This window comes from Dermochelys coriacea, chromosome 1 (genome assembly GCF_009764565.3).
Source record: "Dermochelys coriacea isolate rDerCor1 chromosome 1, rDerCor1.pri.v4, whole genome shotgun sequence".
NCBI classification, from domain to species: Eukaryota; Metazoa; Chordata; order Testudines; family Dermochelyidae; genus Dermochelys; species Dermochelys coriacea.
In genome coordinates, this window is record NC_050068.2 from 230,530,057 (window position 1) to 230,548,717 (window position 18,661).

General features: G+C 37.2%; 1 protein-coding gene across 3 annotated transcripts in view; it reads left to right on the top strand.

Annotated features, from left to right (window-relative positions):
- ARFGAP3 (ADP ribosylation factor GTPase activating protein 3) overlaps window positions 1-18,661 on the top strand; it is an 81,217-nt gene that overhangs the window by 20,354 nt on the left and 42,202 nt on the right. For 2 of the 3 annotated variants that reach the window (XM_038377283.2, XM_043515945.1), the window contains exons 4-10: window positions 104-235; window positions 2,241-2,324; window positions 6,912-6,999; window positions 8,395-8,454; window positions 8,688-8,732; window positions 11,458-11,504; window positions 12,602-12,747. In XM_038377283.2, the coding sequence (XP_038233211.1) occupies window positions 104-235; window positions 2,241-2,324; window positions 6,912-6,999; window positions 8,395-8,454; window positions 8,688-8,732; window positions 11,458-11,504; window positions 12,602-12,747 (602 nt within the window). The remainder of the gene's footprint in view (window positions 1-103; window positions 236-2,240; window positions 2,325-6,911; window positions 7,000-8,394; window positions 8,455-8,687; window positions 8,733-11,457; window positions 11,505-12,601; window positions 12,748-18,661) is intronic. The other variant, XM_038377292.2, reaches the window with a different exon arrangement.

Sequence of the window (18,661 nt, forward strand, 5' to 3'; positions counted from 1 at the left end):
AATAAAATTGTTTGGCATCTAATCATTTAAAATTACCTCGTTCTATCCCACAAATATTTAATTCTGTTTCTCATAATATGCATGTTTTTGTTTATTTTTATAGTCTGCATTTTTTCAACAACATGGGTGCATAACAAATGACACCAATGCCAAGTACAATAGTCGTGGTGCGCAACTTTACAGGGAAAAGATTAAATATCTTGCAACACAAGCAACAAGGAAGCATGGTACTGATGTAAGTAATGCATTAGATCATTCATTTTAATATAAAATAATTGGTTTTCTGGCTCCAAAGTAATTTTAGATTTCTAAACAGTAGCCAAAATGTAATGTGAAGAGTGGTGTTCGTTTTTGTAGCTAAGTAAATACAAATTGCAATGAATCTGTGGGGCTAGGAGATGAAGTTCTGAAACTAATCTTGTTAGTTGGGGAGGGAGGGAAATGCTAAAAAGTCAAGTGTGAGTTAATATTGTCATGCAGTTTTGGATTAATTAGATGAGTACTAACTACTGTGTTAATAGTTATGAATGCTAGAAAAAAACCTTACAGATTTCATTAAAAAGATGTAATTTTTATTGTTTTTAATTACAATTATTGTAGTTATGAAGTAGCACATTTATGAATTTATATAACTTTAATGGAAAAAGTGCCAGTATTTTTTTTTTGTAAAGTGTGTATCTATTTTGCTTCTTCTGGAGTTGAACCCTAATCAGTTAATAGAGCAGGTGAAAATAGTACAAAAAGGGATGGTCAGCAAGGGTTATGAAATGCGTACTTAAAAAATACATTTTGGCTTTGGAAATGATATGGGAACTTTCTTTCTCTGGGTCACTTGTTCAAATCCTGCTTAAGCTAGTATAGAAGTAAAGTTGTTAACTTATTATTCTGTGACCTTTAAGGAATAGACTGCTAGTTTTAGTTTTCTAGTCCACAAAATTCAAACTGCCATGAGAAATGACTTTCTTATCAATTGTCCCAGGGTGCAGGCAAAGGTTTAAAGTCCTGACTTGCAAGATCCTGCAATGTGCCAAAAGCCTTCAGCCTTTTTTCGAAATCAGTGGGGAGTTAAATATCAGAACCGTGCCAATTGAGCCCTTAAATGTGATGGAAACTTTGGCACCCTCTTATTCTTGGGAGTGAGTGGGACGATTCCTTCAAAGTAGGGCTAAGCCATGTTGAGAAAATTTGGAAGGCTTTTTCCAGTTGTCGTCCAACAGTCTTATGTGTTGATTGTTATACTCTGATGCAGAATAGGAATATTAGGGGGGGAAATATAGATAGCTGTGTGATATTTGGAAAAAAATAGTGGGTTTATCTTATTGCATCAAGCCCCAGGGCTGTTAAATGTTGTTTGAACTGTTGCCCACAAAGGTCATAGAAAGGCATTTTCCTCAGGAGGAATTCAACAGTCTGTAGGGCAACTGCTTTTCACAGTGGGAAAAGAAAGATTCATTTAAAATCAAATGGGCATAAAAAACAATAACAACCTCCCTCCCCATGTATTTATCTGGGAAAATCAGCAGGTATCCAGCCTGAAAGTTATTTTTTAAACATTACCTTATGCTTTCCTGTAATAATCTTAGTTTGCTACTTGGTAGCTTTTTAAAATTGCATATAGCATAGATATACCTGCACAATGATAAATAATTTTTTGTGATTGTGAATTCGTTAAGGAAAACTATATATCTCTGAACCTTTGAACAATTCAGTTTAAAATTGTACATATAATTATGCAGAAGTGTATGGCATATATAATAGATATGTGATGTAAGGTATGTTGAATATGAGCAAATTGTTGAAACTCTAGAACCTATTTTTATTATTTAGTTCAAAGTATGTTTGTTAATCTCAGTCAAATGCTACATTTTCATTACATTATAATTAGCACATTAGGTTTTGAAAGCACTATATCAACACTTAAAAGACCATTTTTTCAATTCTTTTTTTTATTAAAAAGGTTCAGAACACTGCTGCTTCAGATAACGGGTGGGAAAAGAGAACCAGCTTTGGACAGTTATTGGAGTGGGACATCAGACAATGTGGAAAATGAAATGTGTTGCCTTTGGGATAAAAGGCTGTGTCATGAATCTCGCATTGTCCGTATGCCTAAGATCAATTTAAGTCCCAGCTTTAAAAAAAAGTTTCATTTTTGTCCTGTATATTTGGAAGAAATTTTAAATATATTTGTGTAATGTCAGATGGAAGCTGAAACTCTTATCATATGATTTTTTTTTTTCTAGTTGTGGATAGATGGCTGTGGAATTCCGCCTGTGTCACCCCAACACAAAGAGGAGGATTTTTTTGCATCTCATGCTTCTCTGAAGGTATAGAATACGCTGTACATAATTCTTACATTAGTCTTTTCAATTACTTATTGTCTCAGTGTTGTTAAATGTATACTCTGTGATAGTTAGACACTAATACGTGAAATACAACAATTTTATATGAAGGATGCTAGTCTGACAACAGTTTGGATTGAAGCTACTTTCCTATTTATTTTGTGATCCATAGATGCTGTACTTTTAGTCACAGTAAATTTGTCAGATGAGATTAAAACATAACTAATTAAATCTCCCATAAATTTATGGTAAATCAATAAGAGCGCAATAGCTCCTAGCAAATATTTATAAGTGGAAATTTCCCTGAAAAAATAGAATCTCCAGAATATTTATTTGATCTTTATAAGAGCTAAAGTATTGTACTTCATGCTGTCACTATTCTCTTTTAATTTTAGTTCAAGTTTTCAGCTGAAACTTGGTCTGCCTCACTTCCTCTGTGCCCGATGCACCTTTCTACAGTTTCATATGGAAGTGATAGAGGCAACATTCAGTTCCGTTGTTACAGCTTCAGTAGCGTGGGGAGTATGGTAACAGAAAAATCCAGATGCCTGGACTAGAAAACAGTTTTAGCAGCTATGATCTTAAATTTGTAGTAACTTGATATTATTACAAACAATGTCAAGTATTGTCATAGTAGAATGCCCAAAGAGACAAAGAACCTTTCAGAAGGTTCAAGCATATTTCTCAATGGGGGGAGAAAGTCGATAAGAGAAACATAGCAATGGTCAGTTTCAACTTTTCTGGGGAAAACTATCAGTGACTGGATGACTACCATAGCAAATATCAGTGTAAATGGGGTAGGATCTGAGGCTAAAACAGGAAAAGAAACTTAAGAATCATTTAAAAAGTTAGATGTGCTCAAGTCAGCAGGGCCCGATGAAATACATCGTCGAATACTTAAGGAACTGGCTGAGAACTCTGAGCCATCAGAGAACTAGTAGAAGATCAGAGAGATTCCAGAGGACTGGAAAGGGGCAAATATAGTACCTAGCTATAAAAAGGATAATAAGGACAAATCAGGAAATTATAGACATCAGCTTGACTTCTGTATGGAAAGATAATGGAGCAAATAATGAGTTTGTAAGCACCTAGAAGCAAATAAGGTCATAATTAACGGTCAACATGGACTTGTCAGAACAAATCATGTCACACCAGCCTAATATCATTCTTTGACAGGGTAACAAACCTTGTGGGTAGGGTAAGAAGAAGCAATAGTGTGAGATATCAACTTTAGTAAGGTTTTTGATATTGTCCTAAATGATCTTCTCATAAACAAATTAAAGTAGTATAGCTTACATGAACCTTCTATAAGGTGGCTGGAAAAGCGTACTCAGAGAGCAGTTATCAGTGGTTCACAGTCAAGCTGGAAGGTCATGTAGAGTGGGGTCCTGCAGGGATCTATCCTGGGTTCAGTTCTATTCAATATCTTCAAAAATTATTTGAATAATGGCATAGAGAATACTTTTATAAATTTTGAAGAGTATACCAAGCTGGGAGGGGTTGCAAGCATTTTGGAGGACAAGATTAGAATTCAAAATCTTGATAAACTGGAGAAATTATCTGAAATAAATAGGATTAAATTCAATAAGGACAAATACAAAGTACTATACTTGGGAAGGAATAATTAATTGCACAAATACAAAATGGGAAATGACTGGCTAGGAAAGACAGAAATGACCTGGAGGTTATAGTGGATCACAAACTAAGTATGAGTCAACAAGGTAATACTGTTGCAAGAAAAGCGAACATTATTCTGGGACCTATTAGCAGAAGTGTTGGAAGCAAGACCTGAGAAGTAATTCTTTCACTCTACTCAGCCCTGATAAGGCCTCAACTGGAGTGTTACTCCAGCTCTGGGCACCACACTTTGGGAAAGATGTGGACAAATTTGGAGAAAGTCCAGAGGAGAGCAACAAGAATGATTAAATGTCTAGACAGTATGATATACAAGGAAAGATTGAAAACAATTTGGTTTGGTTTGTCTGGAGAAGAGAAGACTGAGTGTGGGGATGTGGTATCAGTTTTCAAATACATAGAAGTTGGCTATTAAGAGGAGAGTGATAAGTTCTCCTTATCCACTGAGGACAGGACAAGAAGTAATGGGCTTTACTTGCAGCAAAGGAGATTTAGGCTAGACATTAGGAAACAATTCTTAACTGTAAGGGCACTGGAACAAATTACCTAGTGAGGTTGTGAAATCTTCGTCATTGGGGGTTTTTAGGAATAGATCAGTGCAGGGGACTGGACTAGATGACCTACCAAGGTTTCTTCCAGTCCTATATTTCTATGATTCTGTAATGACAGACTAGCCCTTGGTATGCAAAATACCCATTCAGTTTACTAACGTTGGTATTAAAGTTGTTACAGTATAATAGCGTGCACAATGTTTTACATGCAAATAAAAAGTTACCCTCGGATGCTTACTAGCTACATTAGATAAAAAATGACAATGAAAATGACAAGACTACAGTGGGTATAATTTTGGGGGGGAATTTAAGGAGAGGGAGATGTCAGCAGTTAGTAATGGGTAGGGCTCGTGTCTGTCACGGAGGTTGCTGATTCCATGACTTTCTGCGACCACTGTGACTTATGCAGTGGCCTGTGTGCCTGATCCCAGGGCTGCCCAAGCAGCTGACTCCAGGGCCAGCTGCTCAGGTGGCCCCCCCGGAGAGAGCCACACCAGCAACTGCTCTGGCGGCCAGAGCGGCAGCGGTCCCTGGGCAGCCGGCCAGAGCGGCAGCGGTCCCTGGGCAGGGGTGGCCAGCCGGCTGCAGCTACCGCTGTCCCTTACTGGCTGGCTGGAGCAGCTGCAGTCTGTGGCTCCCAGAAGCTGTTGCCGCTGGCCCTGGCCAATCCCACTCCAGCAGCAGCACCCCACCAGCCCCTCCCCCAAGATTTAATCACAGGTATTTTTAGTATAAGTCATGGGCAGGTTATGGGCCATGATTTTTTGTTTATTGCCCATGACATGACCATGACTTTTACTAAAAATATCTGTGACTAAATCGTAACCTTAGGAATGGAGCAGTACTGCTCTTAAGAGTGCAGTTTCAATGAAAAGCAATTTTTACATTTTTTCTCAATTTTTCACTTGAAATTATTTTTTAAATTAATTCTTACTGTATTTTTAAGGCTTCGCAGAAGTTGTGAATTTTTTAAGACGGGATTCAAATGTATCTGGCTGCATGATTTTGTGGTTCCTATCACCATTAGTACCCGAGTGTCTCACAAACATTAATACATTTATTCTTGTAATATCTCTGAGAGGTAGGGAAGTATATCCTCATTTTATAGATGGAGGACTAGAGCAGAGTTTAAGTTGCTTTCCCAGCATCACCCAGGAATTCTGTGGCAAAGTCAAGAATTTAACTTAGCTATCCTGAATTCTGATTCAGTATCTTAGTGACAAGACAAGACTTCCTGGGACTGCAAAATAAGTGGAAGAATTCTAAGCATAAAAGTTATCATGGAAGATGATGTGAAAACAAGAGTGGGAGAAAGGGGCTAAGGAATACTTGGGCAGAACCAAAGAAGAGAGCAAGAAATGAAGTAGAGTTGTAGATGGGAGTAGAGTTGTACAGATCCTTGAAGCGTAGGACCAGAACCTGGAACTTGACGTGGAAGCCAGTAAAATAATTTAAATAGAGAAGTGACATGGTCTGAACAGGAGAAAGAGATGATTTTCACAGAATGTTTTTGGATGGCCTGTAAAGGAGGGACTCCAGAGAGGAGCAGGTTGGCAGTAGTCCTTGCAAGAGATAATCGGGGCATTGACAATGATTTTGACAATAGGGTTGTAGGAAAGCATTAATTTGAATTGTAAAGGAAGAAAAAGCAGGAGTTGGTGACAGGTGCATTTTGGGGAGAGAGCATAATAAATTATGCCAAAGTTGCAAGCCTTGCTGGTGGGTAGGATAGTGAAATTTCCTATCACGAAAGAGAAGAGAGTGTTGCCAGGAAAAGATGAGATGGCAGCTCGATGTCCAAAATGAAACATTAAGAGAGTTTGAGATGCAAGACTACAGAGAAGGGAAGAGTTTGGGGGTAGAGCAGTAAATAAACTGTCCAGCTTTTCTGTAGCATATAATCTTGGTCAAAATGGAATAACCAGTGTGGAATAATGACAGACATACTGTAAAATATAATAAAACAATTTATACCCTAATCTTTAAGTGCTGAGTCCCCCTTCCCTCCCCCAAGCCCCTTGAAATAAATGGGAGATTGCAGATGCTCAGCACCTTATGGAAAAATCAGGCCATTAGTGTGTATCTTCGTTAGAAGCAGCTGTTTCTGGTAAATTTAATTGCTCCCCTATGTGGCTTGCATATTATGGTTGTACCTATTTAACAAAAAAAAAAAAAGTCCATTACTAATTGAGGGCAATTTTTTTAAACAAAAACTGTAGCTACGATATGAGAAATCAAATCCAACAGTTACCCCAAAATGTGTCATACTGAAAGTGCTAAGATCAGTCACTGCCTTACTTAGTCAATGCAGATACTATTTGTATTTTACTTAATGCATTTTATTTTCTGTACATTATTATTTAGTAACTTCCTTTTCCTCTTGCAGGTGAGTAGCACAGAATGGGCATCATCAGAACTGGAGCCAGTTTTTCAAAAGGAGGATTCTTCAGAAATCATTCCAGAATCTAATGAAGGTATGGTTCATCCTCCATTAACAATAAACTAAGTTTACCTCTGTGTTGATTTTAGTTTCTAATGCTACTTATTATAACAGTAACAGCTACTCACCATGTAATTGTGTTCTGCTGGAAATAATTTAAGAAGCCTTTGGGTAGGTAGGGAACACTGTGTAGAAGAGTCATGCTGTGCTGTACAGGACTGTACAGCGTTGGAGGCACTTAAATTTTAATTGGAAACCCCTTGGGCCAGATTTTACTCTTTGAATGATCCATTAGACTTGGTCAAGTTGGGAATTACTGAAATCATAATGTAAGTCTTACACCAGAAAGTCATTTTAATAATGTATTTAAACATTTAAAGATATTTTATTATTAGTTAGCAGTTCATAGGCTACTAGTAGATTAAAATGTGATGTTGCTAGGATACTCGAGAGCTTTTTTTCATAAATCAAATAGCAGATTAATTGTCTAAGATTTTATTTTTATTTTATTTCACATTTGTTAAGTGAAATATATGGATAGATTATTTTTCCAGTATAGTTTTGTATGTGGATTCACGAAACTATTCTGCTTATGTAAATAAAAAGTATATTGATTTTTTTTTTCTGTAACATTACAAATCTGAATTCTGTATTTTAAGAATGCAGACAATGACCTGAAACTCAGCCAGAGGCTTAAGCACTATTTATATTGAGAATTAAACCTTGTTAGCAGAACTGGCTTTAAATAAGATTTAGAAGTGGCTCAGGCTAACTCAGTTTGTCTGGTCTATGTGAACCAGTCATTACATTTTCTGTTTTCCTACTAAGAGCTGTAAACAGGGAAGGCATTGTTATGCCATGTCCTGCTGGTCAAGAAAAACATGTTAACTTGAACCAGTTTTAAATAGGTTTTTTAAAATCAGTTCTGTTCAAATGTATTTTTCCTGATTGTATCATTCTGGTTTTCCCATATTTGGTTACATCCTTGTGATAACATACATGAGCCAAAATTTTCAACCTCTGGTCCCTGGAATTAGCTAATTTTTACTTCTGTATCTTCCAAACATATTTCAGGCTTCTAGTTTTCAGGTTTTGTAGTCCAAGACAGACACTGGAATTTTGAGCAGTTACAATCACATACAAATTATCTCAATATAAAAAAAAGTCCCTTCTACCTGCTGTTTTGTGAGTCACTGGTAATGTTACTACAGGAGAAATGTAATTTTAACTGTGCATCAAGCACTATCATGCCTCTGTGCAAATACAGAAAATTGCAGGGAAATGAAGGGAGAACCAGGTTTAAGAATGTGGGCAGGGAAGTTACCTTAAAAAAAAAAAAAAAAAAAAAAATCTTTTCTGAATACACGAGCTGTTCAAAACCTCCTAATAAACATACTTCTCTTGTTCTCAATATTTTTTACATTTTTAGGTGAACCAGACCATGGACCAAGTGTTGATTGCCTTAGTGTCTCACCAAAAGCTGCATTAGGTAATGGCCCTAAACAGATAGATGAACAATATATTTTATTCCAGTACATGTTAAAGAAAATGTTGGGTTGGGAAGAAATGTGCAAGTCTTATTTTAATATTTATACACATGGGCTACTGAAACAGATTAACTTGTAATATAACATGTTAATACAGCTGTTTCTGTTAAACAATGTATGACGCTTTCAAAAGTGATTTTTACTCAGTGCTTTTTGTTTTTATTTCTCATTTTAGCTGAGTTGCTGAATTTAAATGCTGCAGGCATCGCACCTAACAAAGGTGATCATTAATGTTTTAGACCTCCTGTTGGGCTGCTTCAGGTTCCACACTTAAGCACACAGGTGGAATAGAGCATTGTACTGTGATTCATGGCCTGCTATTTACATTAAGCAAACGCATGTTTCACTAATAGGGTTGTCTGTCTTGAACTTAATTTTTGCTCTCTTTCCAGCAATAATTTTTAGTTTAAAATCATTTTCTAATTTATTGCAGAAAAAGTAATATACATTTTTAGCAGGTAGAGTTCATAATCAACATTGCAGAGCTGTATCTTACAGCATAAATTAAATAGTTGTAGGGTAACTACTTGAGGTAAACATAAGAAATTCAGTTTTTCAGAAATGAAAGAAAATATTCTCAGAAATATATTATTGTTTTTATGATAATTTTAGTATATCATTGTAAAAATGATGGTATTCACATAGGGGAAAGTGTCTGTCCCTTCATGCTGAGTGAAAATGGTATTCTGATGTCAAGAGTAGAGCAATTATTATTAAAATGTTTAATACTAGATCTACATGGCACTTAACAAATATAAAGACATAGTCCCTATACCAAGGAATTTAAAAGCTAAATAAGTCATTAATAACAGAAAAATTACTAGTTGAAATGGACCATCTTGAAATGGAAAATTTCATTCTGTATATATTTACAGAAAACTTGTATTGCAATGGAAAGCTAGAATACAAGAGCAAGTGACTCAAACAAATTCTAGCCCAAATCATTCCTCCTAGGCTCACCCATGGAGAGGACTCTGCATACACAGGTCTTTGTGTGTCGTCATCCCCCATGTCTCTCTTCTCCCTCCCCCCCCCCATCTCTCGCGCTCTCTCTCTCTCTCTCTCTCTCCATTAAAATCTCTCTGTATTTCCGGGTTGCATGTAGGGAGAAAGTGTACGCTGAGAGGGTTGGGGCTGGGGAAGAATGGGACCCAACTAGAGGCGTACACATTGACCAGCCCCATGTAGCTTAGGCAAAAAAGATAATACAGACCATGCTACCAGGGAGAGAGAGAAGAGGATGCTGGAGGCTTGAGCTAGTGCGGAGGCACTCGGTTTTGTGTGGATGGATTGGCTCTTGTGGATCACTGAGTCTGCCACGTTTACAGGAGTTGTTCCTGTGACTTATCCCCCCAGCAGAAACAATATTCTCTTCCCCCAACCCCGGAAGGGATGATCCAGGCTAGTATCTTTAAAGTTGGATTTGTTTATTAATTGGAAATTAGTCTAGAGTATAGGAAAGGCAGATTCATCCTCCCATCCAAATATATCTGAGTGTCCTCATTATTGAGTGGTGCAGATTCTGCTGCAGATTTATACATAGAAAAATACTAGGCAAAAATAACTTCATTAAAAAAATCTTCACATCATTATTTGGAGCTGGAGATAGGTATGTAGCTAATAAAGCTTTGAAACAGCAACTATATAATAAAACATGGCACACCTTCCAAAAGTTAAATCTCTTGGGTATGTATAACTGGAGCTAGAGAGATTTCCAGCTCAGCTAGACATAACTGCACTTGTTCTGATTGAATTAGTGCACTAAAAATAGCAGCATAGCCACGGCTGCATGAGCAGCAGGACAGGCTAGCTGGTCCGAGCGCATACCTAGAGTTTCAGACACCTACACAAGCAGCAAATTACACCTCCAGCTCCAATGTCCTTATAGTAAACGCAAGTTATTATGAAGGGACTATTATTATACTGAGATTTGAAGTCTTTGCGCAAAGTGAGTTTCAGTTCGTACTTGGAAATTATTTGTTAGTACTTAAATAAGTTTAAGGAAGAGTAGTATGCCTTAGGGTACATGTTTTTCATATTTCAAGGACTGTGTGCCACAGAATTAAACTGAATGCTTTTACAGTTATATTGAACATTGAAAGACCATCTGTTGCCTATAATTCTCTGTCATGTAAGATGGCTTCCAATTAATTTAGAGCTTAAACAAATTTCACAGTATACACAAACAATCATTGGAAGTTCGGATTATTATAGTGAGAATAATCTGAAATTTCCTATTATGAAAGTTATATGCTTTGGCTTAATGTGTCAGTCACTGTGAAAGAGTACAAAATTTTCTTCACTCTGTTTTATTAAAGCCTTATGAGCAAAAATCTCCTTTTTAGGGATTTTGATTGGCATTATGCAAAGTAACTTCACTTCATTTCCACACCTCAAAATTTAGTATTATACACTATGGTTGAAGTTTTCAAACCTTAGGTGCCTAAAGTTAGATTCCTAAATCAATATTTATGCACTTAAATAAAAACAGTTAAATGAGCACTCTAAAAAAAGTAAGTGTTTTAAATATAGATTATAAATCACCTAATTTTCAGAAAGGTTGAGCATCCACAAAACCCAGTGATGTCCACAGGAGTTATATATGTATAGCCACTGTTAGAGACAAGATACTGAACTAGGTGAACCTTGAGTCTGATCCGGTTTGACAAATCCTTTGCTCCTATTTAGGAATCTGATTTTAGGCACCCTGGTGTGAAAATTTAGCCATAAATTGTAAACACTTACAAACAGAAAAACAAGATACATTAAAGTATAGTGATACAGCTAATTTCTAAATTTCTTCATATAGAAACTGCAGTATTCTAAACCAGCAGAATGAACTGAAAAACTTTATAATTCAAGACTTAAATTGTGGAAATGTGTATCTGCAAGTATTAGATAAATGTAAAGTTATATGCCAAAGTAACGGTGGTTAATTTTTGCAGAGGGCACCTCCATTATAAAAAAGAAGCCAAATCAAGCTAAAAAGGGGGTAAGTTTGTAATTAATACATATTTTGGCCTATATCATTTTTTTAGAATTTTAAAAGTACTTAAGCAGCAATACAGAATTTTTTTATTTAAGTGTTTTGTGCAATGACTGTTTTGTATCAGCAACAATATGCATCACTAAAACAAATTAGAAAATCTGAACTATGACAAAATATCCAACAACCTTATAAACAAAATGGTCTTCTAAACTCTTGTTCAGATGCATTTGTTTCAATGTTTACTCATAGTAGTATTGTGGGGTGGAGTACTTTATCATGAATAAGTCATTTTCTGATTTCATATAAATACTGAGCACTTACTGAGTCTGGATATACATATGCAATTAACTGAATTCAGTAGACATTTCGTATACATACCCAAGAGCAAAATTTACTTTGTGTATGTATTTTATCATGTTCATGGGTTCAATTACATTTAACATTTGCCCCCAATCCTGCAAATCACTGTATGCAGGTGCACTGCCATTGGAGCCAGTGGAGCTGTACTTTGGCTCATAGGTATACCTGCATTAAGTGAATTAGAGGAGCAGGGCCTAAGACTTTGACAGTATTTTTATGTTAAAAATTGCTTTATCTCCCCCCCCCCCCCCCCCCCCGCCATAAAAAGCCTTCTGTCCTGTGTACTTCAAGATTTTTTTTTTAATGGATACAGATAAATTTAATGCAAAAACTAACAATGAAATGTTAAGGTTGAGAAATTAACTATATGAGAGCTAGGAAATTGCATGTAAGCCCCTATCCCAATAACAGCTGAGGCGCCTTTATATTTTATGGTGTTCAGTATAGAATTTATCACAATAGTAACAAGGTCTGGCAAACTGCAGGAAGTTCACCAGGCTGTAATTGCTGTTTGGGAGACTAAATAAGTTCCTGAAAATCAAAGGGGGGCTGAGAGCGGCTTTTAGGAACATATTGCCGTATGGTCTTCTCCACTCTGAATTTTTATTATTGATACCAGATTCTGTGGAATCAGGTACAGTACTTGATTCTTCTATCAAAAATATACTAAACCATAGGACAGTTAATATAGTTACCTATAGATATAAAGCTGCCTTTTTTCTTTTCTTTTTAAAATAAAGCTTGGTGCCAAAAAAGGTGGCTTGGGAGCCCAGAAGGTGAGCAGCAAGAGTTTTAATGAGATTGAAAAGCAAGCACAAGCTGTAGATAAAATGAAGGAACAGGAAGATGTACATCTCAGTAAGAGAACTGAGAGGGAAGAACCATTGTAAGTATGAATTACTTACGAAATGCTTATTGAAGATAAAACACAACAGTTACTTGGTTAGATTTATCTACTAACATTTTGAATAACGCCAAGTACTATTTGGTGCAAATAAAGCTTCAGTTGATGTTTGTATTTTACTGCAATAATGTAGCTTATATGGGTTGAAAAGTAACTTGCAGAAAGCTGTGTTTAAAAATAATACCAACAACACGAGAAACTTTTTTGGCAATAGTGAAGAAATACAATGAAACACCATTTCCTGATTCATCTTCTGTTAAAAGCAAGGAATAGTTTGAGTACTGTTACCTGTACAAATCCATGATCGAGTGTGTCAGGCACATCCTATATCTTTATCAGAACCTTCTAAAATACTTTTGCCTGTGGGTTGCCCCATGTGTATTCCATAGGTAATGATCATTGAGACCCAAAGCTATGTAAGGAGTTGTGTACCCATCCTGTCCCTTGGTTCTTTCCAGTAACTGGAGCATCTAGTTGAAACCTCTGTAGCTTCTTTCTGCAGATTTCAGATGGCTATATGTTTTTCTTTCATTATTTCTAGTTTTATGGTCATTCTCAACAAAGTTAATATATTTAGCAGTTGACTTGTGTAAATATGTACTGTTGCAAAATTAAATCCTCCTTTTCCTGGAGCCAAGGGCGTCCTCCTTTAAAAACCCATTGGGAGTTCCCCAGGTTGTTTGTAGCCTATGTGGGTCATCCAAAATTCAAATTACCACTTACATAGGGCTTGCCTTTGCTGCAGTGTAGCTCAAGGTATATCTCAAGTGTTGTTCCTAACCCAGTTCCCATCCGAACGCAGAAATCTCTAGCTCAAGTTCAGTGGTGCTTTAAACTCAGGCTTGCTGTCCCATTAGGGTACGTACTAGGGCAGCTAGAAACAAACCTCCCAGTGTGGATAGACAGGAACTATCTATCTATCTATGGAGCTTGAGTTAGCACACTAAAAATAGCAGTATAATTGTTGTGGCTTGGGCTCTCAAGTCCACCTGACTCCCTGAATCTGAGCTCAAGAGGCTAGCCCAAGTTGCTGTAGGAGCTGTGATGTCCACAGTGCTATTTTTAGTGTGATAGCTCAGACACCACTAGCCTAGGTCTACTCTGGCCAGGGTGGATTTGATTTAAATCACTAGTCAGGAAGACTCGATTTAATCATGGATTTCTACATAAAAGTGCGTTCTTGTTGGATGTTATAACCTTGATACATATTCTTCACAACTCAGAGATAGATGTAGGTTTCAATTTTAGAAGGTACACGCTATCCATTTTTAAGTGATTTATTTTGAAAACTTTTCAGATTAGTTTTACAGCTATATCAAAAAATGAATGATTTTTTTTGTTATTTAATTTACCAAAGGTAATTAAAGCAGATATTTATGAAGTCATTGGGAGGTGAACTATCTCCAATTCAACAGGTTAATCATTAATATTTGAAGGATTTTCTTGTCATGCTGTATTAGGAGGAGAACATCGCCAGACAGACATTTAAATTGTTTTATTTAACTAAAACAACCTTATGTATTCTGGATTTATTTTTTTTCAACAGCAAACATAGAATATTTCAACAAAACAAGCATTTGAATTTAGTTAAACGTTAAAGTTTTTTAAAATCAGGTTTGTTTTTGTTAAAATTGTTTAAGTAAAATAGTGAAATGAAATATATTATTTTTTTAAAAAACAAAAATTAAATCAACATTGTCAGCCAGGTCAACACGAGAAACTTAAAATATTGGCTTCTGCAGCTAACTCAGTCATCTTCACCTTCATTTTCCTGTTTGTTCATAATCTGGAAAAGAAAAACAAGCTTTCCTGCTTTTTCAGGTCCCAAACAATTTCTCAATTAGGAATAAATTAGTCCAAAGGAAGAAAATATCTTTCTACACCGGCAAAAGACACTACTGCTGTTAAAAGTGAGATTATCACTTCAACAGTCTCTGAATCCAAGTGCTTAAGTGACTTCCTCCGGTTCATTGGTGTGACTTTCTTTAAAACATCATCAACAAACACATATTTCTTGAATCGTTCACCCTTAGCTCTGAAGTTTATTATAGTTGGCATTATGGAGGGAAGATTGCTGGATGTCCATGTCCTAGCCAATTCCTCCTCTTCAGCAGTTAAGGTTTGACCCTGGTACTGAGTATTGAGAATATTTGCAAAAAAATGAGCTGGAGATAGTGCTTGTCCCATTCGTTTTTTTTATGCTTGTATTTTAAGATCTCACTCAGTTCCTTCCAAATTTCAACAGCATCAGCAGTAAAACAGCTATTTCTCTGCATTTTGTTCAAAGCTACAGAAATAGGCTTCAGGGTACTCGGCATGCGTTCAACATTTCTCTTCAACCCAGTGTTGAGAACTTTGCCTGTGAAAGTGCCACCTATTTTTTCACGATTTTGTTCACAAACTGTCATGAGGTTAGTCCACTTCTTGATATAGTGCTCAAAACAGTCCACTACTGAGTTTCGTCGCACATCTTGTGGGAGAGTTAGCTTGGTTCCTCCCACTTTTTTCAGAGCAGCTGCTCCAAAGTGGTGGTTATGGAAGTATTTTGCAATTTCAACAACATTAGCCTTTATTTCTGGAACACTGAAGTCTTTGGCTAGGAGGTGCATCAAATGAGCACTGCAACCGTATGTTATTAGCTTGGGACTCTTCTAAATTTCTTTTAATCTTGGATACATTTGCAGCATTGTCTGTGACCAAGCTGTGTACTAGACATTTGAATTTTTTTTTCACAGTTTGTTATAGTTTTTACTGCTACTTATTGTAAGTATTCTGCTTTGTGCATTTCCTGATGTATCAATTGTTTCTGTAAGGAAGACATTCCCTTCTTCTGTAGTCACACAAGCACATCCAACAGGATCATTGTGGACATTGCTCCACCCATCAAGACTCAGGTTAACAATTTCACCCTCTAGACCTTTTGCACACTGCTCAGTTTCTCTTTCATACACTTTTATACAGCTATTTGCCTGTGACGACATCTCTATTTTGTGGACCGTATCCTGGTCTTAATGACTGAACCATGTTAATTAGGTGTAGGTTCTCAATCATACGAAAAGGAGAGTTTGTTGCATAAACAAACCGGGCAATTTTTTATCAATTACCTCCTTTTGTAATCTGCTGGTTCTTATCACAAACTTATCTATGGCAGTTTCTGGATATTGGAGATTTTTTTTCTTTTTGCTAAAGGTGATATACTGTGGCTATGTGACATACATGATGTGACTGAAATACTATCATTGTCAGCTAACTCTGAAACTATAGAAAATGATGGTGATTTTGAAGGTAGATAGTCTTCAGAATCCTGTGTGTTGAGGATGGATTCTCCTAAACAAAATAAGTCAATGCAGTTATTTAATTATTATTACCATACTGCTCATTTAGTATTACTCATTGCATTCACAGACACTCAGTACTACTTTAAAGGTGAAATTGTAAAAGGAAGATCTGCCCTGTTTCGGCTATTTATTTTTAATCACAACTGCATCTAAAGTGATAGTATTATAGAATAACAACTATATTTTTTGCTCAAACATGAGAATTCAATAATAGTCCAGAAGGAAGACAGGCAGTCCTTAAGAAAGAAGTATGAAATAAAAAAGTTTACCAACCTGAAGATCCTGTTCAGGCATGTTCCTTTCATCATCTTCAACGCAGCTTCCTCCTGAGCCTTCATAAGCTTTCATGAGCTGCATCCGATGAAGTGAGCTGTAGCTCTCGAAAGCTTATGCTCAAATAAATTTGTTAGTCTCTAAGGTGCTACAAGTACTCCTTTTCTTTCTGCTCAAACAGTTTCACTTTTGTTTCTACTGCCTGTCCCTCCCTTCTCACATTTATCTCCAGACTTATTCTCCTTGTCCAGATCTATTCCGCCCCCAACAATGTTGTATTCATTGAACTTTTTGAAACTTTGCACTTTTAGAGAGAGGTAAGGGATTGACTCTGTGTACACAAATTTGCAGAGGGACAATAGAGTTGAGGTCTGTTATTTCTCACCTCTATATACTATCTATCCATCTATCAACCACACATGCATTTTTGCTGTTATAACAAGCAAATTATTTGTGGAGACACAAATCCACAGTTTGAGAACTGCAAAACTAAGCGTCTCTGATGGTATCTTCTAGACCAGGGTGGGCAAACTTAACAGCTGGGTGGGGAAATTGCATGCAGGACCATGAATGTAGGGCTGGGGCAGAAGGTTGGAGTGCGGGAGGTGGTGCAATGTGCAGGAAGGGGCTTAGGGCAAGGGGTTGGGGTGGAAGAGGGGTGTGGAGTGCTGGAAGAGACTTAGGACGGGGTGCAGGGAAGGGTTCGGAGTGCAGGAGGGGGCTATGGCCAGGAGGTTGGGGGCTCAGTGCAGGAGGTTGGGTGCAGGACGAGTGCAGGGTGCGGCAGGGGGCTGCAGTTCCCCATTAATGAACAATGGGAGCTGTGGGGGGGCAGTGCCTGCGGGTGAGGACAGAGTGTGGAGCCCTCTGCTCCCCCCTTCACTCCTCCAGGGACTGCAGGGACGTGGTGCTGGCCGCTTCCAGAAGCGGCGTGGGGCCAGGGCAGGCCGCAAGGTGTAGTTCGCCCACCCCTGTTTTAGACTGAGCACTGAGTCCAATTGGGTAGATTAACCTAAATAATCTCTACAGAAGCCCCTGGAATCCCATAAAATTGGGACCGTAATCCATGAACTATTGGAACTCATTTACAAAACTTTTCTTAAACCTTGTATGAATATATTGTCTCATACTATTGAATTAGAATTTATAATCCTTTATTCCATAATGATATCTTTGAGCTATAATGTATTTTAATTAAAACTATCTTTAGATGGGTTTTTTCCTCAAAAAGCATTTTGTCAAAAAAATCCGATTTAAATAAAAAATATCTGATTTTTTTTTTTAAATCATTGATTTTTATCCATCCTGACCCTGGCTGGGAGGCTTACTACTGGCTGCAGTATAAACATACCTTCATAGGGTATTGGTTGTGAAGCTCATTAATGCTGATGCTTGAGCTAGTAATACATTGGAGATGCAGCTACAGGCTACAAGCTTGAGTTAGCACAACTTTTTAGATGCCAGTCCAACCACAGTGTGGCAGCTCTGACTTGAGCTTTGTTAACTTGAGTGTAATAACTTGAGCTAACCATTTTAGTGAAGACAGACACACAATTTTATCACATTGTTTCCAAACTTTTCATGATCTTGCACTGGATCTTCGCTCCCATGGGCTTTAGGGCACATTCTACTAGCTTTAAGACAACTACTGAATTTTGTCTCAGAAACATCCCTATGGTAGATAATAGAGCTGCTACCTGGTGCTCTGTCCATAACGAAGAAGCATGAATCTCCGAATACGTCTTCTAGTTTTGATAATGAATTTGGAAGACTCATTATATTTTTATTTAGTTATGTCTTCCTCAGGGCCAGTATTACTGCTTGCCAATCTCCAAGTGTGACTCTGTGAAGATGGTACTTAATGAAGGAAAACAGGCTACCCATCTGTTAATGAGGTTCTTTAGATGATTACCTTCACAGATCTGTAGGACCCATGCTGTGTTTCTACTTCTGTGGAGTCTAGGTAATGGAAGAATTGGAGGGACAGGGCTGAGGCTTTGGCCCAAAGAGCTTGAAACAGTGAGGAAACATACATGTGATCTTCGTGGCCAGAGCCCCCTAGAAACTTCTGGCAAAAAGTGTGGGGTGCACACACATGCCCCAAATATGTGGATCTTTGTAGGCAATCTTGTCTCACTCCAGTTAGAGGCAAGTCTTCTGTTTTTTTTCCTTAAAATGCTTACTGTTTGATTTGTAACCTCTAGGTGGCAGTGCATACAAAATTTAGAGAAGCATGAATATACTTTAACTCACACAGGGCTCCAAACAATATCTCTGCTGAGTTT